This window comes from Phodopus roborovskii, unplaced genomic scaffold (assembly GCF_943737965.1).
Source record: "Phodopus roborovskii unplaced genomic scaffold, PHOROB, whole genome shotgun sequence".
Taxonomy (NCBI): Eukaryota; Metazoa; Chordata; class Mammalia; order Rodentia; family Cricetidae; genus Phodopus; species Phodopus roborovskii.
Genome location: NW_026126638.1, coordinates 9,694,738 through 9,716,541, shown reverse-complemented (window position 1 = coordinate 9,716,541; position 21,804 = coordinate 9,694,738). Strand labels below are relative to the sequence as shown.

General features: G+C 42.5%; 1 protein-coding gene across 1 annotated transcript in view; it reads left to right on the top strand.

Moving 5' to 3' along the window:
• Slc15a5 (solute carrier family 15 member 5) overlaps positions 1–21,804 on the top strand; it is an 85,617-nt gene that overhangs the window by 33,999 nt on the left and 29,814 nt on the right. Inside the window, exons 5-7 of the mRNA XM_051173210.1 lie at positions 5,023–5,209; positions 14,698–14,880; positions 21,414–21,545. Of these exons, the coding sequence (XP_051029167.1) occupies positions 5,023–5,209; positions 14,698–14,880; positions 21,414–21,545 (502 nt within the window). The remainder of the gene's footprint in view (positions 1–5,022; positions 5,210–14,697; positions 14,881–21,413; positions 21,546–21,804) is intronic.

Here is a 21,804-nt window from a genome sequence, read left to right as displayed (position 1 = left end):
GAGAAAGCGGAAGAGACATCGGCTCTCAGAACAGCCCTCACCTGCTCCTGTAAACCCAGGGTGCCATAGGCCCACCTGTTAGAACTCACGCACCAATGGGTGGCAGTGTCTGAGGGCGCAAAGCCTTGCGGGAGGAATTGCATCACCCGGAGTGGATTCTGGGAGTTCGCAGCCTCTCTCCACTCGTTTTCTCGTCTTTCTCTGTTTCCTGCGTGTAGACAAAACTACGGTCAGCCAACTTCCTGCAACCATTCCAGGTTCTTCCCCACTGTCCACAGGTGCTTCCTCCAGAGCCCTGGGTTAAAAATAAACCCTCTCTTTCTAAAGTAACTTCTGGTTGCGGAGTTGTGTCCCAGCAACAGAATAGTAAACAGTACACCCAGCAAACTATAGTCTCCAAGCTAAACTCAAAACTATAGTCTCCAAGCTAAACTCAGTCCGTGATCTGTTTTTACAATATTTGTCATTATTATGTGTGCCTAAGTGCATCGTGTGGGAGGTCACGCACACATGGCTGCATGTTCATATAGAGCCAGAGAACAACAGCAGTTGGTTTTCTTCGCCCACTGTTATGTGGGTTCTGGGGATTGAACCCAGATCACCAAGTCTTTGTGGCAAGCGCCTCTATCCTTATAGCCAACTCTTGGTTCTCTCTTTCATTTTTGTATATAGTGAAAGTTATGGTGTCTTTAATATTTTACATCAATGGGAAAAAAACAAAAGAGTAGTTTGTGGTGCTTAAATTTATATGCAATTGTCTACAAATATACCTGTGTCTGCTCATGAGCAAAGGCGGCAGAAGGGAAAAGCTACCAAAGAGTCCCCGTGTGGACATCCTCATCACCTCATCTCCTACGGAAAGGTTTGCTAACCCCTGGTCCAAACAGTACACTGGAGCTGTGCAGATTGAGAGAGTCCTGCTAGTTGTACAACTAGAAACAGGCATCAAAAAAGACACAGCGGAAGCCTTCTGCACTTACACGGTCGTTGCTAGAAAGGCACCTAGACCTGAGAAAATGATGAGTACTGAACTACTCCCAAACCCTCTGTGCCAAGAGCACAAATTACGAACTCCATGTCTTCATGGTAAAGCAGCAACTTGTGTGTCTCTCCACTCAGCTTGAACCTTTTCTGCGAAAGGTTCTACACCTTGTGTTTTGATGTAAGTACAGCACATGTTGGTAAATTTGGTTTTCGTCACAGCCCACATTGCCTGCTGTTGCCCCTCCCACACTTCTCTGTCCCTTTCCTCTTCCCATCTAGTGCCCATCTACTTTCCTCTCTGTCCCCTCTCCTCTCTCTCTCTCTCTCTCTCTCTCTCTCTCTCTCTCTCTCTCTCTCTCTCTCACACACACACACACACACACACACACCATTGAACCATCTTTTCATGGGTGAGATGTCATTTAAAGGAACAGGAGTGGGCTAATGTAAGTACAGAAAAAAAAAATTGGTAAGCTAACTGTTAAGGAAATAAATGCCCAATTTACTGAAGAAAAATATTCAAGTATTTATTGACTATTTATTGTTACCCACAGCTTCTTACAGATGGGTTCCAAATATCTACATTGACTTGATAGGGGAGAGGTATGCCTGCTGTGACCTGGTTGGGGGAGGGGGTCAAATACAATGGGCAGGAGTCAGTCCTCACCTTAGTTCTCACCCGCTGCCCTGTAGGTTCCTGAGGTCACCCTCAGATTGTCAAAGTCAAATGGTAAGTGCCTGAGCAGCTGAGCCAGCTCATTGGTTTGGCTTCTGAATGTCTCAGGTCATCCTCACAGGAAGTCTGCACAGCCACTGTGATTATCACACATCACAGACTTAGCAGTTAGTGTAATGACTCTTGTGTGTATGACTGCACTGCATTAGGGAAGCTGAAGCAGGGGGATTGCTGTGGGTTCAATGCCAGCCTGGGACACATAGTGAGTTCAAGGCTAGCCTGGATACCTAGCTGTACACTGAGACCTTGTCTTTAAATAAATAAATGTCTAAGGCTCCAGTGGATAGAACGATGATGAAGTGACCTTGAACTTGTCAGCATGTGGCAGGCTATTGTCAAAGTCTATTGCTATCACCCAGGACACCTCTCTGACACTTTACAAAGTGTCTTGATTCAAACTTTATAGGTGAAGTTTTGCTAGAAATTGAAAGAAAACATTAGAGCATCCTTCTCCAGGTTGGAACTTCCATCAGGACAGGTTTAGACTAGATTTTGCCTCCAGATTAAATAATCACCAGCACAAAGGCAATCAAAGTACCAAGAATAAAACATCCCAGAATTCCATATTTTAAATTTAGTAGCAATTATTGACCTTCAGGTCCAAGACATATATTTAAAATATGTTGATATTAAGGCTGACAAGGTTGCCATTTGACATTAGGGCCACTCAAAGGTGAGAATGAATCTCTGCTGACGGCAATTACTTCTGAATACTCAGAGGCCTGTGTGAAATAAAAGTATTTAAAATTTTAAAAGGGGGAGGATTGCAGAACTTGAGGCAGAAGCAGAAATGATTTCAAGCTTTCAAGAGACCACAGCCCTTTTTTGATTAGGCAATATATTAATATCGCCTTACTAAAGATTAATGACACATTGGCAACATTATTAAGTTAACAGGTTTCAGTGTCCGTGATTCATGCCGATAATAACTTTATTCCTATTAACAATAATTCTCATTCGAAATCAGTAACAGAAACTTGCTCTGATGCTAGGAGCTGCTCCATCTTAAACTTATTCAGCTGCCAGCTCTTTTTAAACCGCACATCCATCGTTAATGTTCCTCAGATTGGGGTGTGTGTGTGTCTCTTCATTTTAGAGAGGCAGAAATAGCTAACTAACCCTTCACTTTCACCATCTGGACCCAACCAAACAACCCCTGTTTATTATCCCAAGTATTACATTAAAGACTGGGAGATAAATTATCACCAGGATGTGTTATATGTAGACAGGGAGAAGGTATACGAACATGTAGTCCCGCCCTATGTCTGGGCAGATGACACAGCAAGAGTTGCCTTTTACTGGCGGCCAGTTTGTTAGCCGAAGCCCTGAGTCTGTTGTCACTACTCACAAACTCCCGACTTGTACATCTGACTAGGAAGAAGGGGTCAGTGAGGAAATCATCGAGAAGCTGTGATGTGGGGGTTTGCACAGAGTGGCTGTCCTGGGGTGGAGGGAAGGCAGAACTCCCCACTTCGGTTCTAGTACTGTATGGAAGGCATTTTGTAAAAGCCATCCCTCAAGGAAGAGGCATGCAGGCCTTTACTGTTTGCCTGTCGGTGGCTTTGTGTGCTGCTGGGAAGCAAAGACATCTTCCGTGCTGCTGATGGCACTTAGAAAGCGAGGAGCCATGCTCATGTCGTGTGCCGCATGTCACACTCCTCAGAGCTTGGCATATGGGAAGAGACTCGAAGCTAGTGTACAGATTTAGTCAGCACGGGGTCTCCAGGTAGCATGGTGGTTTCCTTAAATATGAAGAAGGTTTTGTGGTTAATTGAGACTATGAGGTGAGAACAAAGGAAATTCAAAAATTCTGCCATCTCGTGTTAATATAGGGTTCTGTTGTACCCAGCCTCACTCGAGGTTAGCTAGTGTACCCATCAGCTTGCTTTGCTGTTTCTCTCTCTCTCTCTCTCTCTCTCTCTCTCTCTCTCTCTCTCTCTCTCTCTCGCTTTCTTGATTTCTTTCTGTTAGCCTCTCTCTCTCTTTCCTTGCTTTTTTGATAGATTTTTTTTTTATTCATTTTATATGCATTTGTGTTTTGCCTCCTGTATGTCTGTTAGAGGATGTCGTGTCCCGAGAATGGAGTTTCAGACAGCCGTAAGCCATCATAAGGGTGCTGGGGATGGAACCTTTCCTATCACTGTGGAAAAACGCCTGACACTACTCAAAGGAGGAAGGGCTCATTTTGGCTCCCAGTTCAAGAAAGGGTGAATAGTCACGACAAAGAAGACACGAAGCAGTTGGCCACAGCGAGTGCCAAAACTCAGCACAGCAGTCCAAAATCTTAGAGCAGACAATCACATCTCAAAGCCCGCCCCTTGCTGTGCACTCTCTCCAGTTAGGGAAGGGTTTCCCAACCTCCCCAAACAGCACCATGCTCAAGGGGCCAAGTGTCCAAGCACATGCTCCTTTGGGCTGGACATTCCGGGTGAAAACCACAACTGGAATACAGAAACACTTTAAAAATGAGTAACAGGGCCTAAGGAAACATGGACCAGCCATAAAGAACCCCGTCGTTTCTCTTGCAGAGGACCAGGGTTAAACTTCTAGCAGCCACGTGACACCTCACAGCGTTCCAGTGCCAGAGATTTCCCCCCAACCCCCCCTCCCCGGCCTCCGTCGATACTGCAGATATATGGAACGCAGACAAGCAAAAGAGCCCACACACAGAAAACAAACCGTTAAATGAAAGCAATTAAATGGAAGCCACAAGCTCAGAAACGCTAGTCTTGTTTTCCTTCTTGCTGCTTGGCTGAGGCTAGAAACGAAGCCCTTCTAGGAAGCCCATAGAGGCGGCCCATGGTGAGCCATGTGTCTCCTCCCATTGTCCCCTCACTGAAAAATAAATAAATAAATAAATAAATAAATAAATAAATCCTATTTTGTTGCCAACCTAGATGCCATTTAGAAATTCTATTCTAGTCCCTCCTCTTTTTTCATCAGGGCGAAAGCACACACCCTTTACCCTTTCTGATGGCTTTTGCTCTAATGTTCATGAAAACGTAAGTCAATTTGAGTATGGAGGGTGTATACGACCTGATTCCTTACCAGCTGCCTGAGTGACGAAGTTATGAATGTGAACTAAATAACAAAACAGCGTTTTCAGAATCAGTAACAATGCCACTGAACGGAACACAGCCTCTGGGGTCACAAATCTTCTGTTAGCTCATTACTGGGTCTTGAAAAACTATGGGACCTCCGTGTCACCTGCCGCAGAGTATGCACGAGGTGGGAGGCATCTGACAGAGTGCCCTGCCTTCAAAGGTAAGCCATTGCCTAACTTGTCTCTTCCTCGAATGCAGATCCCTTCGGGATATTATCTTCAGACCATGAATTCCAACCGGACCTTGGGCGGATTTCCTCTGCCAATTGCACTAATGAATGCCCTCAGCATCCTGCCATTATTAATTCTGGTTCCCTTAATGGATTTCTTCAGCCACCGCCTACTTCCCTCTAAGAGAGATGGACCATTCCTGTCAGCATGCATTAGTAAGTACAACGTGGGATTCGGAGAGAATTGTGTGCAACCTAAAAACAAAAAAGACCCTGTTAAACTAGCTACATGTTCCTGAGTGTTATGGCAAAGCTCATGGGGGCACCTTGTGCCATTCCATGGCAGGCGAGGGTGACCGAGGCGGGGGACAAACATGCCAGGCAGACAGAGCTTAGTGAGAAGTTGTATTAGAAAGGGGAGGGAGAGGGAAGGAAAGAAAAGAGGCACAGAGACACAGAGGACAGGAGAGAAGAGGGAGACGGGAAAAGTCCTGTCTGCCCCAGGGAAAGAGAGAGGGAAAGGGAACATAAATCGGCTGAGGGGAATGGGGGGTGATCTTTCGTGCTTTGCACCTGCCTGTAGACTGTGCAACCATGTAACCCTGGGCTGACCAGGGCGCGGCCTGAGTGCATTCTGTCAGGTGACAGGGTCAGGCCAGCATAACACCTGAGTCCTTAGCACCCAGCTTTCCCAAATTTCAAAATAAATAAATAAATAAATAAATTTATGAGTGGTAGCTTCCAGGTCCCTGAATATTTACCCAGGCATCGACATGATATCTTCAATCCATCCTTTTATGCTTCCTGGGAAGTCACAGCCGATGTTAAGAGACAGTGAAATTCCAAACATCACTGAGTGGACTTCCTTCGGTAGGGCCGTCCTCACTCCTAACGTGTTCTTAAAAAGAGAAGGTGCTTAGTGAATCTTCAAAAAATTAATAGTTTTAATTTCTAGACCAGTAACAAAATTTATTAAAAATTAGTGCTGCGGACACGGAGATGCGGCTCTAAAGTGCTCGCCTACCGTGAATAAAGTTACAAGTCCTGTCTCCAACCCTTAAAGAGGAAAGATGAGGTGTCTGATTCATAGCCTCTGTATAGTAACTCTTCAGTTAGTAAGGGGAATAGCAATGATTTTCAAAGGGTTCTTGCAGTGGAACAATTTAAGATAGCTTCCTTAGGACACACACATTAAGCCATAAAATAAAACCCATATGATTAATGGAGGAAAAGCCACAGAGTTCATTCTGATGGGTATGTCCTTCCAACCATGCACAGTAAGGCGTTGTCAGGGAACCACAGGCAGGTGTGACAGGGAAGGCAGTGTGTTCTCTGCCACTGAACCTATACAGTCTGGACTTTACTTGTCTGACATTCCTTTGAGGGGCATAACCTACATAAATCTTGAATCACTTTGCTATGTGAGACTTGAAAGCACCGGGCATGCCATGGGTGCCCAGAACACAACCCAGAACTCAGTGGAAGTATTACAAGAATTAGTGATAATGGGGTATCATTTGCAGAAGAAACCATTTGTCCTTTGACACACACACACACACACACACACACACACACACACACACACACACACACACGCAAAGAAACTTCTGGAAAATATCACACAGGACAAATGAACATGGTATGGTAGTCGATAGTTGAGACATGATTCCTTTGCAGGAGTCAAGGGAAGACTGCAGGTTTATTCTTCCAGCTGGTTGACCTGCTCTTAAGGACCAAAGGCTGTGGTCTTCCAGCCACACACACTTCCTGCTATTTTTCTGTACAGGAGTCACAGCTTCCTGCGTATTTTCTGGTACTCCTCAAATTCATGAGCATGATTCTGCCGATCAGAGCAGAGGATGCTTGTTTTGAGTTAGAATTCAAGATGACTTAAGTCATCAGAGTGACTATGGTTATCCACACAGAGATCACCAGGTAGGCCTGTCACTATTGTAATAGCATTTAGCAAAACACAAATCCTAATTTGTTTTTTACAATCTCTGAGTTTTAAACATGCTTTGTATGTCTGCCAATGCAGAAAAATCAAGAAAACAGTATTATTTTAAGAAGAACCAGGATTCTCTTCTGAACTTTGAAGACACAAGTAAAAGTAGATAGAACTTTGTATGTTTGGCTCTGTAAACTCACTATTGAAACAGAATAAGGGAGCATACAGGGAGAGCAAGGGTCCATTGATGTTACAAAAATGTCAAAAATCTTGGCAGTCCTATACAAGTATCAAGAAACTTACAGGAGGAGCTACCAAATTTATGCATGAAAATTTTAAATCTGGCCCACTTTAAGGAAACAGACCAGCAACACAGCTACAAGAGATTAATTAGAAATCCTCCTTAGAATAAAGCACCTTAAGTTCAGTTTATATTTGATCAACTTTCTCTATGACGTATTTGAAACCCTGGCTACTCTTCTAGGTATGCTCTCATGAATAAAGGTGGCAGATTTATCTAGTACATCATTTGATGTTGTTGATGAACTAAATTATCCCCCTGAAAAAGAGGTAACAAGACCTGTTAGGCAGGAGAAAAGAAAGCTAGACACACTTCAAAAGAAATGGAGCTCTGCTCCGCTGGGTATGGAATAGTGAATTCAGTTCTTTCTAAGCCAGACTGCATTCATTCGTTCATTTGCATACTTGTTCCATCATTTGCATAGTTGTTCATTTATTTGCATAATGTTTTGCTATGGGAATATAAAAGTATGATAGCATGCATCTTTTAAACTAGATATTTGGGTAGGGTTTCCATATTCTGGTTATGATTATGGAAGATTAACAAGTTTCACCAGTACATGAAAGCCAAACCAAGGATACTTTCTCACACCAATTTACATAATTGAGTGGCTCTGATATAAAATTTCTTTCTACTTTGAACTCAAATGCCTGAAAATATGAGTGAAGCATATAGATATATAAATTATGAATGGACATACATTTATGAATTCATAGTTTGAATATGGGCATCATCATGTATATATTATTTTTTAGATGTATGATAAACCATAATTAAATGCCAAAGCTCATGATGATAGTGTCTTTTTAATTTTGTGGCTATTTTACCATTATTATTATTGTTAGTTATTATTATATAATAATATATTATTATTATATTAGAATTATTAGTATTATTTCATTATTCAACTATATGTGGGTATTAGATCGTACAGGTTAAATTAGCAGCATTAATTTGAAATCTTTACTGCATTTACAATTAGCAATGGAAAACAATGAAATGTCCCTCCACTGGTTACTTTCCTTGAAGGTGTAACTAAATACCTGGTAGGACAAAAAGCTTATTTTGGCTCGTGCCTTCAGGGGATGCAGTCCACTATGATGGGGAAAAGTATGGTGACAGGAAAAAGAGGCATCAGGTCACCCTGTAGTTCAAAGAGGCAGGGAGAGGAGATGACGATAGCTTCTTACTCAGCATGGGACTCCAGCCTATGGACTGGTGTTGCCCACATTAAGAGTGTGTCCTAGTTAGCTTCAACCACCACCTTGGCACAGCCTAGAGCTTAGGGGAGAAGGCTCCCTTGAGGGATTGCCTGATCATATTTACCTTCTGGCATTCTATAAGGGATTGTCTTGACTATTAATTGATGTAGGACGGCTTAGTCCATTGTGGACAGAAGCATCCTTGGGCAGATGATCCTGAATTATGTAAAGAAGCTAGCAAGCAGAAGCCTTGAGTGAGTCAGCAAGCAACATTTCCCAGAGTTTCTGCTTCAAGTTCCTGTTCTCACTCACAGTGATAAACTGTGACAGACAGTGTCAGACAGACAGCACCTTCCACCCCACACAAAGTTGCTTTTGATTGAGTTGCTTTTAGTGGAAAAATAATGAAACAATAAGATGTGTTGCAATTTAAAAATAGGGGGCTTGAGAGAAAGACACCATATGACAGGACTTGGATGGAGGGATGTTTTTTTAACTGGGATAAAGTGAATGGGAAAAGCGGGAGGGGGAAAGGGAGACCTGCCTCTGGGGACAGGAGCAGCAGATAAGAAAAGAGAGGTAGAGATGGGGGGAGAGCAGGGAGGCAGGCAGAGAGAGAGATGGAAGCTGGGCAGGGCCCTTTTAAAAGGGAATGTAGTGGATGTGCACAGGTGGTGCTCTTAGTGGCTGCAGCTGAGTGCGTATCCTGTTAGAACCCCAAAAGCAGGCCAGTACAAATGCTGCACGTAATACTAACAGGGTGGCTCAGAAACGTCTCTCACAGATGTGCCCAGAGATTTGTTCCTAGTAAGATTCTAGATGTTGGAGCGTTGACATGGACATTATCCGACAGCTTCTCTTGTTGCTATAGTGAGCAGCCAAGTCTCACATTGCCCCACTCCTTACAGTAAGTACTTGGTTGCTCTCCCTTCAGGAACTGTCATATTCAAGTGAAGTGGGCGGTGAAGACAAAGTCAGTGCCTGAGGGCCAGAATCACAGCCCAGACGAGAGAGAAAGAGAGAGAGAGAGAGAGAGAGAGAGAGAGAGAGAGAGAGTGAGAGAGAGAGAGAGAGAGAGAGAGAGAGAGAGAGGGAAGTTTCACTGAGTGAGCCAAATCATTTCATTTGCTTAGCTCGTAAACAGCACAATGAAAAGGATCTCTAATCCACGATATAAACTGCGGCGCCCATCACCAAATGAAACCATGAAATGCATCAGTCATTCAAAACCTCTCTAGAGGCTGGGGAGATGGTTCAGTTGGAAGAGCGCTTGTCTGGCAGGCACAAGGCCCTTGCTTTGGTCCTAAGCACATCATAAGCCAGGCGTGTTGATGCCTGCCTGCCACCCTAGCAAGATAAGGAGTCCAAGGTCATCCTCAGCTACAGAGTGAGCTTGGGGCCAGTCTGGGACACATAAGAGACCATCAAAAAAGAAAAACAAACCTCTACGCCTCCCAGAACTATGCCATACAAAGTCTGACCCTACTTATCTAGATTATACTCCCTAATAAAAGGCCCACCCTAATTTACCAAAATTCTAAAGTTGGTAATGTCACTATGATTTATCCCGTCGTAACTTGCCATACTTTGTTTCAGACTTTCATAGAAAAATTGTTTACACCAGGAGTATTTCTTTCCTTAGCATTGATTACAATCATGTAACCTGTAGCATTCAGTAGCAAGTGCTGACACAGGCCAGTATTTATCTGATTAAGATGAGCCCAATTAAGGCTACTAATAAGTGCCACACAAAGACTGAGAATATAATTCCTCTTGGCTTTGAAGTAGCATTTAAGTTGAAATGCAGACAAAATATACTCAAATACCTGTGAGATCTACTTTAAAATAGCCTGAAAATTCTGATTGTAACAGAAAGCCTGTTGTAATACAGTTCAAGCAATGTTTAGACCCATGTATGCATAACCAGTACCTTCTGCCACTCCACGTCATTGGCTGTTATATGAAGTTCCCATTTGGGTTGGAAAGGAAGTGATGGTTAGCCTAAAATCAAAGTCCCGGGGCCCAGTCCGGTTAACTAAAGTAGGGTTTGCTCATTTTTTTTCTCTTCTCTCTCCTGTTGTTAAATCGCCTCATGTTGTTAATTGTCCTGGACCATACTGAACTTGAAACTGACAGCATCCCCCCCACCACACACACACACACACACACACACACACACACACACACACACACACACACACACCATCACATGATTCCAGGCATGTGACGCTAGGCCTGGTAAGAATCCCTGTCTTCTGTGAGGTTTTCAAACTGATGAGTTTGTCCCAGAGACATACTCTATGCCCATTGCAGAATATTTAATGCAAAGAACTATGTGAACAGGTACAGGAGTCACTTTTACAGATATCACCTGCAATTAAGCTTTCTTCTTAGTTGTTCAATTGTTTAACAGAGGTACATCGATACCCTCAGACCTCAAAGTTAGCATAAAATTGAAACTAAGTTTGGAGTGAAGTAGACAGACCTAGTGGACTGTCTGAAGCAGCATTTGGTGCCTCATAGAGACAAATGCTTGGGTCTGGTCCTGTCAAACCAATGATCTGTTCCACATTCAAAAATGAAGACAGACTGAATCCTGCCTCCTGAAATGAGATCAGTGGTTCAGAGAGAAACAATACAGAGATGGAGGGTAGCTTCATCCAAACACTGAAGAATACAACCAAGAGCAAAACAAAGTATTTTTAAACACAGGGCATTTTTGAGACTTTATTTTTATGTTATGTGCATGAGTATTTTATTTGCGTGCATGTGTGTCCCTGTACCACCTGCATGCAGCGCCCATTGAGGCCAGAAGGGAATATCAGATCCCCTGGGACAGGCAGTTGTAAGCTGCCATGTTGGTGCTGGGAATCAAACCTAACCATCTACCAGATCAGCGAGCTCTGTTAAATGCTCAGCTGTTTCTCTAACCTAACAAAACTAAACTCTCTATCTCCATAGTGGGAAGCACCTTCCCCAAAGGCAGCAAACACATGATAATGAAGTCACTGAGTTCATTTTCTGTTCTGGGAAAGCTGCTAAATGAAGGATCCAAGAAGAAGGTCCTAAAATCTCAGTAGAATTTCATAGCTATGGTGGCACACTGACACACTAGATTCCATATACAAGACTGCCCATGTAAACTCTATAGTCTTCCTAATGGTTAAGCTTTGCCAATGCCCTAAAAACCTTGGTATGTCCGTTACTTATTATTATATTTTTTTCCTTCAGTATGTAACAGTAAATGAAGGGTTGATTATGGAATGAACTCCAACTTTCTCTTATTTCATTGCACTTTAATTTTTGAAAAGTATTACATGGTGGGATAATAATATAAATTATGAGAGTTCCAAGGCTCTTACAGGCTTGTCTGCAGTCGCACAGCCAATATTAAAGCATAGATTATTTGATATCTCCTCTGGAACCATTGTGCATTCTGATCAATGACAGTCTGCTTTGGGTATGCTGTGATTTCACCTCAGCAAAAAATTTTAATGGAATAGATGAGATTTAGATTGGAACCAATTTCACTGGCCTAAGGTTGCAGTGGCAAAACAGGCATTTAGATCCTCTATATACAATAAACTCTGTCCCAGATCATCTAAGTCATGCATGCTGTATTTTAAATGATTTCATTTTCTCTGGAAGTCACATTGAAATTTAATCCCCAGTGGGAGAGTAGTGAGATGTTTGGACTGCAAGAGTATGATAGAAAAAACAAAAACCATCACACCAGAATTGGACAGGACAAACAAACAGAAGGAAAAGAGCCCAAGAAAAGACTCAAGAATCAGGCCGGGCATTGGTGGCGCACGCCTTTAACCTCAGCATTCAGGAGGCAAAGTTAGGCAGATCTCTGTGAGTTCGAAGCCAGTCTGGTATACAGAGCGAGTTCCAGGACAGCCTCCAAAGCTACACAGGGAAACCCTGTCTTGAAAAATCAAAGATCCACCCACTCATTCATACTTAAGAATCCCTAAAACACTGCACTGAAAGCTCTAATATATACGAAGAGGACCAGGTGCAGAACTGTGCAGGCCCTGTGCATGCTGCCTCAGCCTCTGTGAGTTTGTATGAACCTTGATCATGTTGATTCAGAGGGCCTTGTTTCCTTGGTATCCTCCAACCCCTCTGGGTCATACATCCTTTCTGCCTTCTCTTCCACAGGGTTCCCTGATCCATGAGGGGACAGCTTGATGGAGACATTCTGTTTAGGGCTAATTATTCCAAAGTGTCTCACTCTCTGAATAATGTCTGGCTGTTGTTATTTAAAAACATTTTTTTAAAAAATACATATAATTCCTTCCATTTTCCTTATATTTCATTTTGAGTTCCTTTTGGCCAGATGTTGAACTTTCAAAACACAATTCAGTTAATGCCTCAAATTTTTCTCTTCAAATATCTGTAATCTTGAGATGTTTGTTTGGTTGATTGGTCAGTTGATTAATTATAGTTGGCTGGCTCACTAGGAAATTGGTTGGTTAGTTAGTTGGTTGGTTTGTTATTGGTTAGTCGGTTATTTGTTTGGTGAGTGGTTGGTTTGTTGGTTGGTTGGTTGGTTGGGTTTTCTTGATTAAATTCTTTTTCTTTCTGATTTTTGATCTAATCTTTTGGAAATGTCATTGACTTAATCCTTCAAAGAGTACACCACATTTTGACCATTAGCTTTCATATATGATTCCTCTTTCATGGAAACACATTCCTTTACTGTGGATACCATAACTTCTCCCATATCTCCAAGGGTATTAACTGCAGAGTATCTCTACTTCTTCTTTTGTATGCTGGCTGCTCTTCTCAAACTTCTGGTTACCTCCACCTGCCCATTTATCTAGACAATAACTGAAAATGAGGACTGAAAGAAGTAAAGTATAAGAACACCGTGGATAGTGTGTCTGTACACAGATGAGACTTATCAAATCTCATATCATTGTGGGAATCCCCCCTAATAAAAGACAAGAGATGGAGAGTAATGGGGGTATTCCACTGTCTAGAGAAAACTCTTTCTATGCCTTGCTTTCAGAATACCCCTAGTGCCAAGAGTCAGATATGAATGGGAGTCCAGAATCCTACGTTTCCCTCTCATGCTCCTTCCCAGGTCCAAGGTCACCTTATATAAACGTGGAGAGTTATCTCCTTTGCGGGAGAAGTATGGGTTTGAGAATCTTATAGCTCAGTAGACAAAATTTCAACTGATTCTCCAACTTCTCTTCATCCTTGTCACTAGCGTCTGAAACACCGGGGCCTCCAAGTCAAAGCTCCTGCTGATGCTTCCAAGTGGCTGGGCTGGGCGTCTGTTTTTGTCCTTCCTGACACCTCCTTTCCTTCAACCCTGCGGTTTTCTGTGCTTTCCATAGTTTGACACTTCTTTCTCACTCCAAATATAACCGTCATTGGGAGCATCACTTAAAAGTTCTCTTCAGCCCCTTTTCAGTTTCTTCTGACCTTAAACTCTTACACTAAGGAGTTCCGCTCACCCTTGATTCACATAGTCTCCTGGGGACTCAAACACCGGTCCTTTGCTTTTGCAACAAATGCTAAGCCGTCTCCCACCCCTTCCTTGCCTTTTTTTATTAAAGGTTTCTAGTCTTCAATTCTCTATTAGCTGCAAAGGTCAGAAATACCATATAGAAAAATCATAAAGATGATAAAATAACTATCTCCAAACCACTTAAAAACTATAATTTAAATTATATAAAGAGGTAATTTTGCCTTAAAAAGTTTCCCAAAACACTGTCTTATTCAATTACATCTATAGTACAGCTTTTGGGAGACTGAGGCACGAACTTCAACAAATTTGATGCCCACCTGTGCCACAGTGTGAGACCTTGTTTCAAACAAAACAAAACGCGGGGGGGGGGGGGGTACCTTTAACAAAGATGTGCCTGTGGGGAGTGAAAGATAAAAAAAAAAAAAATCTATTGCAGTATCTTCCATAATCATCACTGTTTGTGGCCGGGAGACTTTATGATGCTAACAGGACACTATTCTATTAAAATCTGACAACTTCCCTTTAAAGTTAGCTTTGTTCCCATTCCCGGGACTTAGAGTCAAGAGAGTGACAGTAAGCTTAAGCAATGAGCACAAGGCCCAGTAAGGAGCGAACCAAGCAAAATGGAGTAAAAGCAGCCCTTTGGAGCCTAAGCATGGGGTGGCTGCACCCTAGGGGTCGCGCTTTCTGGGTATGGGAAGATGTTCCAGAGGCATCCCCCAAGCATGCTTCCCTGCTCTTGTCTCCTTTTGGTTTCTCCCGCAGTTGCTGGAAACGGCTGTGCAGCCTTGTCTGTGGCAATAGCCGGCTTCCTAGAAATACACAGAAAACTCACCCCGGAGCAGGCTTCTTCAGGCAAAGCTTCCTCTGTTTCCTCCCTGGCCTGTGGCTCCCTGGTTCCTCAGTATGTCTTGCTTGGAGTGTCTGAAGCCCTGGCAAACCCAGCAGGTGAGTAATGCCGTGAGCCTGTGTTTTGAGAGGAAAGTGCCCAGCCTCCATTCTTAGCCATGTTTCCAATAAGTCTTCTTTTCACCCGCGTTTATAACGACAACGCGATGTTCTTCATTCCACTATCTATAACCAACTACTAATTTTATTAGGGTATAGATAAAAGTGCTAGCTAACCTGATTAGAGCCAAGACCATTTTGTCAGAGAGAAATGGGCAGAAATCAACCTGAAAGACAATGAACTGCCGCACACTGAGTTGAAACCCATCCTCCACCCTCCCACTGCCCTCCCTCTAACTCAAAGACACATGCGCAACCTTCCAAAAGCGGTGCATGGACTTTGAGAGTATATAAACATGCAAATTAGATGAAAATTTGATGCAATTTCCCTAATAACTCGATGTCTTCAAATTAAATTACCCTAGATTAAGTGTAATCACCAGAATTTCATTAGACATGTTCAAGCTATGTTTATTAAATATCCAAAGTTTGTAGATTATCTGGATCGTTTTTTGCTTATGTTGATTAGATGAGCCACTTTATACTTTATCACAAAATTTTGAGACCTTCCTGCAATGTTGTCATGTATGTGTTTGTGTGTATACACACTTATCAGAATAACCTAGCAAGCATATCCCGGGATTTGATGTTCCTCATGGTTCCCTGAAATGTGGTAGCTACATGTAACTCAACCCACATTACACTTTATATGATTAACTAAAGAAATAGATTTATTGCTATTTTCCAAGTATGAATGTTTTACCGTATGTACTGTGCATGCAGTACCTTTGGGTGCCAGGAGAGAGTGTCTGATCCTCTAGAACCAGAGTTATAAATAGCCATGGGAGCCACTATGTGGGTATGGAAATCAAACCCGGGTCTTCTAGGAAAACAGCTAGTGTTCTTAACCATTGAGCCATCTCTCCAGTCCCTTTAACTGTCTTCATATAGCTAGTGTCTCCCGTTTTCCACAACCTTTACATAATCATCCTAAATGAAAATTCTAATCATTTAATTTGTATCTAAAATATTATAGTCTCAGTTACTTCAAACTTCTCTGTGTATATATTTAATAAATTTATGTTCACACACACAATGTGCACATATACAAAACCATAGCAATTATCTTAAGAAGTTGAAATAAGTCAAAGAAATTTGTCCAATCATAGTCACAAACATATTCACATTTTCTCTCAGTCTGTTAAAACATCTAATTCACAGGTCCCATAAGAATCAGTTATTAGATTCTGTAATGGGAAGGCCATTGTGTAGCATAGCACAGAATAAATGAGAAGTGTGAACAAATAGTGCCACACAGGCATTTGTCATCAGCCCAATGTTATTTGTAGGAAGTTCTGGAAAATAGGTCAAATTCTCTGGGCTTCCTGAAGAAGAATGATTTACATGGGGGAAATTCCTAGCCTGATCAGTAAGGCGATCCAACACTGAGAAGCCAAAGAGATCATTAAAAAAACAAACAAACAAACAAAAAGATGGATTGATGGATAGTGTAATGTAAGCACTAACCTAACACTTTAGAATACCTAAATTTAACTAAAGCTTTTATCTACTGTAAGGGTCTGTGGGCCAAAGACCACAGCCTTCCACCTGCTACGTGAGGGTCTTTGGGGACTCATTTAATCTCTGAGCTTCAACTTTCTAATCTTAGAAATGTGAAAAATGGTATTATTCCTGGCATCATAGCATTAGGGAGAATGGGAATAGGAGGCCATTCTTTGGAAACCTGGTATCAAGTGCAAATGGCTATGTTGATCTATGAAATGAAGTAATGTCAGGGAGGCCTGGAGCAAGGCCATCATTCAGCTTTCTTATCTTAAACCTGGACTGTCCTGAGTTCAGACTCTGCCCTGCCCCTGACTACCCATGCCAGGCAGCCCTGGGCTTCTCTTGTCTTCTAGAGATGTTGTCCCAAGAACCTAGGGAAGAATGTTATGCAAAGCAAGATGCTGAGTGTTTCATACATGGACAGCGCTTTGCAATCAGCATCAACGGCATGTGAGTTTATTTCCCTCACTGCTGTTTTAGTGAAATTAGTAGTGCCATACCCAGAACTCAGCACAGCTTCTTCTGTCACAAACAAGTTAAACACCTAATGCTATGAGCATAAGCCTTTCTCCCATGAGCCACCCACATCCCTCTCTATTCCTTCCTTACATGTCGCCTACAACCCAACGGCAAGAATTAGTCTGTTTGGAAATATGACCCTAGCTCTGGCCACTCCTGTTTCAAGAGCCTCTGAATGCATACCCCCTCCTCCTGCCACATTGGTCCTTTTAGTTTTGTTTTTTTTTTTTTAATTATTTTCATTTTCTTTTATTTGTGTGATTTTCTGCCTTCATGTATATCTGGGCATCATAATGTGTGCCTAGTATCCCCAGAAACCAGAAGAGGGCATGAGAATCAGATCTCCTTGGGCTTACAGACTCTTGTGAGCTGCCATGTGGGTACTAGAACTCTACCCAGGTCCTCTGAAAGAGCAGCCAGTGTCCTTAACCACTGCACCTTCTCTCCAGTACCAAGTCCATTCTCCTGAAGACAGCTATGGTAGTTTTTCCAGCCTCCTGGGAGTACCATTTACCAATAGACACAGAGGTAAACATGTGTCTTGCCATGACTTGGCATCTGTGTAATGTTCCCACTACATGTTATAACATCCTGACCCTTCAATACTGACTACACATCTATATGTTTCTAGATCAGCCAGTGTGATCCCATTTCTGAGACCTGTGCATTGACTCTGTGTTCACAATATCTTTTCCTGTTCTGAAATGATAGTTTCTTGTCATTGAGTTTTCTCAAAAGTCATCCACTCAGAGAAACCATTCTTATTACTCTTATCTGTTACTTCCCATCATGTCTCTATAATAACCTCCCTTACCCTGCCACTGCCCGCCTCATACATACACACTTCATTTTTTTTTTTTTTTTTTTTTTTTTTAGTAACACAAAAATCTTGAATTGCTTTCTCTTAGCAGAAGAATACATGTTCCCTCAGGCAAGAGCTTTTTGTCCCTGTAGTTTGTCCTCATAGTCCTGTGAATTCAGCCTTCCAGAAAGGTGTGTATACACAAGCTGTTTTAAACAGTGTATTTTCAATTAAGTAGATAAATAAATACATACATACATACATACATACATACATACATACATGAGGGAAACCAACTATTTTTATGTCCTGTGTTGATGACAGTGGACAAGGAGGCATAGTGGCTCATTCCAGAGATACCCAGTTTGGTCCTCTGGCCTACAATGACATATGATATACTGGAGATATGCTACCAATCCCAGTGGAGAAGAGAAAACTTTCAAACCAGGCTTAATTGTAGCTGTATCTTCTGCAGCTATTCACAGGCCTGGAAGCTTTAGACTTAAACCACCAATCACAAAAACACAAGAAAAAAAAGTCAAGATGAAAATCTATCAAAACTTTGTCATTGGGGAACTTACAGCTCTACTTACAGTAGAGAGAAAGTAGGAAAGGCAGAAGGTAGGAGGGGTCTGTAGAGGCGACTACAGCACAGAGGCACCCACTAGGTCAGACCAAGGTCACTTTAATAGATAGATTTTATAGTTTGGTCTCTATTTCAGTTGTTCAGCCATGGCATTGTGGTACAAACCAAGCTATAGACAGTGCATAATAGAGGATATAGTCATGCTTGAGTACAACCTTGTGCACATAGGTGCTGCCCTGGTCACTTTCCTGCCACAGCTGTCCTACCGCTAGATGGGTTCAAGATGCGGTGACTACAGTGTAAAAGGATTGAAAAGTAAGATATCATTGAAGACATCAGAGGTAACCGGACAGAGAAACCAAGATTTGGATGAATAGAAGGATGGGCTGTATGATAGTAAAGGTGCTCAGAGTTCACCTAAGTGAAACTGAAGACGGGGAAAAGAATCCCTCAGTTTTACGAGGATGATGGCATGTGACAGCTTGCAAGAGAAGTAGAGGGTAATGTGATAATCACGAGATTCCAGGCTGAAGCCTTCAGCAATAAGGACGGAACTGTGCTCTACGGCTCCGATGGTGTCAGTTCCATTTCTGGGATTGGACTACTTCATATGTTTAAAACTGCCTCTCACCCAACATAAGAAATACATTTTCAACTGTTCAAGAACAGCTGAAGAAAAACAAGAAAGAAAGAAAGGAAGGAAGGAAAGAAGGAAGGATGGATGGATGGAAGGAAGGAAGAAAGGAAGGAAGGAAGAAAGAAAGGAAGGAAGAAAGAAAGGAAGGAAGGAAGGATGGAAGAGAGGAAGAAAGAAAGGAAGGAAGGAAGAAAGAAAGAAAGGAAGGAAGGAAGGAAGAAAGGAAGGAAGGAAGGAAGAAAGGAAGGAAGGAAGGAAGAAAGGAAGGAAGAAAGGAAGGAAGAAAGGAAGAAAGGAAGGAAGAAAGGAAGAAAGGAAGGAAGAAAGGAAGGAAGAAAGGAAGCATTCCAGCGGTGAAATCCCCATCACAGTTGGCTCGGGAAGCTGTCTGTGCCTCCATATGCTATAGACTCAGCAGAGGCTGCAAGTGGCATCCTCACAGACCACAGCCCGCTGCTCCCTGGAGACACGCTTTCAGCTCTCGTCGGCAAGAAGATGAGGTTTTCACAGGAACTTTGAAGTTTCTTTTACTGTCTCCGTAGTACAGTGGTTACTTTAGAGTAGTGGCTGACTTGTTGATAATATCTGCACTGTAATGGGCTACGAGAAGCATCCCAGACCTAACAGCACAAGTTGATGATCACTAAAGTTGAGCAAGATCAGAACACGCAATTAGGCACCCGAGATTTGGAGATCTGAAGGCTTGAAAAGCTAAGTCCTATAAAAGGGAACTGGGGGCTTTCAAAAAAAAAATGACTAAAATGACACCAAAGAAAGATTAACCAGCAAGTAGATAGCTGGCAAAGTGTATTCATGAATTATACACTGCACCAGAAGTTCCAGCAAGAGAAAAGCATGGGATTAATAATTGAGTAGTAGAGTAATCATGGTCTTGTGCATTGCCCTTCTTCCCAGGGAAAGAAATCAGCCCACTTATTCTTCCTGCCCATTATTTGTCTCCGTGTATTTATAGTGAGCAGGATTCATAAGCCAAATCCATTGCAACCGGAATCAATCCTTCCCAGAGCCTCTTACACACACATGAACCTTCCTGAAAGCACCAGAAACTTGACCTCAGGGTCCTGCTGGTGATTTCTACTGTGTAAAAGGACTGAAGAGCCTGGCAAGCAATACCAGATGCTTCTCTTTGCAGTGTCATTCGATGTTGTCATCCACAGCCAGTGTTTATTCAATTGAGAGCCTGGAGCCACCGTGCACTCCTCTGTTAACCCTTCCAGGGCCTGAAATCAGAGAAGGAAGGGCACCTCTACCTGTCTTCGGCCCAGCTCTCAGCAGCTTCCCTAGACGTAGACAGGGACACCCCTGAGTAAAGACAAGCAGAGGACACACAGAAAAATAAACCAGAAATGTAGCACAATTACAGGAAAAAGAATGAGTGTATATATTTGTATTGTGTTTTAGTAAGTTCATTTAAAGTAAGAACATTTAAAGTTAGGGTTTCTGTTGATGTGAAGAGACACCATGACCACAGCAACTCATAAAGACAAACATTTAATTGAGGTGGAGGCCTACAGTTTCAGATGTTTAGTCCATTGTCATCAGGATGAGGAGCATGGCAGCTAGGAGTGTGGTGGTGTACAAGGAGACATGGTGCTGGAGGATTCTACCTCTTGATACAAAGGCAAGGAAGTGAACTGAGACACTCCCCGTGTGTGACTAGAATACATAGGAGACCTCAGAGCCCGCCTCCACAGTGACACACTTCCTCCAACAAGGCCACACCCACTCAATAAAGCCACACCTCCTAGTAGTACCACTCCCTTTGGTGGAGGGGGGCATTTTCTTTCAAACCACCACAGCGCTGGGCAAGAGCTGGCGAGATGGCTTGACACATGGACATACCTGTCATCAAGCCTGGTGGCCTGAGTTCAATCTTCGGGAGCTATGGGGTGGAAGGAAAAACCTGACCCTAGCAAGTTGTCCTCTGACCTCAATACACATGCTATGGCCCCTGTGCCACACATATGAATTAATGATAATGACATAGTTGGGGCACTGTGTGGACAGGTGCAGAATTTTTCTACAAGTCAGCCAGGTGTGACCGATTCCCAAGAGACCATGGAATCATCACAGAAATCATATCCGGAACAGCTCAAACCTTGATACAGAGGCATCAGAAATATTCAAATATGGGTGAAATTTGGTGAAGCCATCACAGCACTCACCTGCCAGGCAATCAGATCCTTCTGGCAACTATATGAGGCTTCATGCTGTCGTATTTTGTTCCTTGCAATTGACTGTAAATTGCATCATAACCTACCTGAACACTAACCTTAACAAAGTCTAACCCACCATACTTTGCTCATTCGTAAATTTGATGCATGATCCGCATTGGTCAAGGCATGGTCTATGAAAGTGATGTTGGTGAAATCCTAGATTCTGGCCTCTTCTTGTTCTCCCAGTCTCTGCGGTAATACATAGATTCATTCCAAGCATCTTCAGAGGAACGCCCACGAATGTTTTGTCACTGTTCCATGGATTTGCCTGTTTCTCAGGGGCACTGCTGGTGGAGTTGGTTTATCTCATCTCCAAAGGTAAGAATTCACTCACCATATGCTGGTATACATTGAACTGATGACTGTGGAGCTAAGAGGCAAAACCGTAAGAGAGGACCTTTGCAAGCATAGTCTTTTTTTTTTTTAATTGATCCACTTTTGCAATTAAGATAGAATTAAGATAGGAAGTAGACTCTTGCTGTATTCATTAATTTCTGGGAATTGTTTTTCTTTTGATAGGAGGAGGTAATTACAGAATGTCACTTCCCATGAGACAGTGTAGACTGTCTTTTGAAAG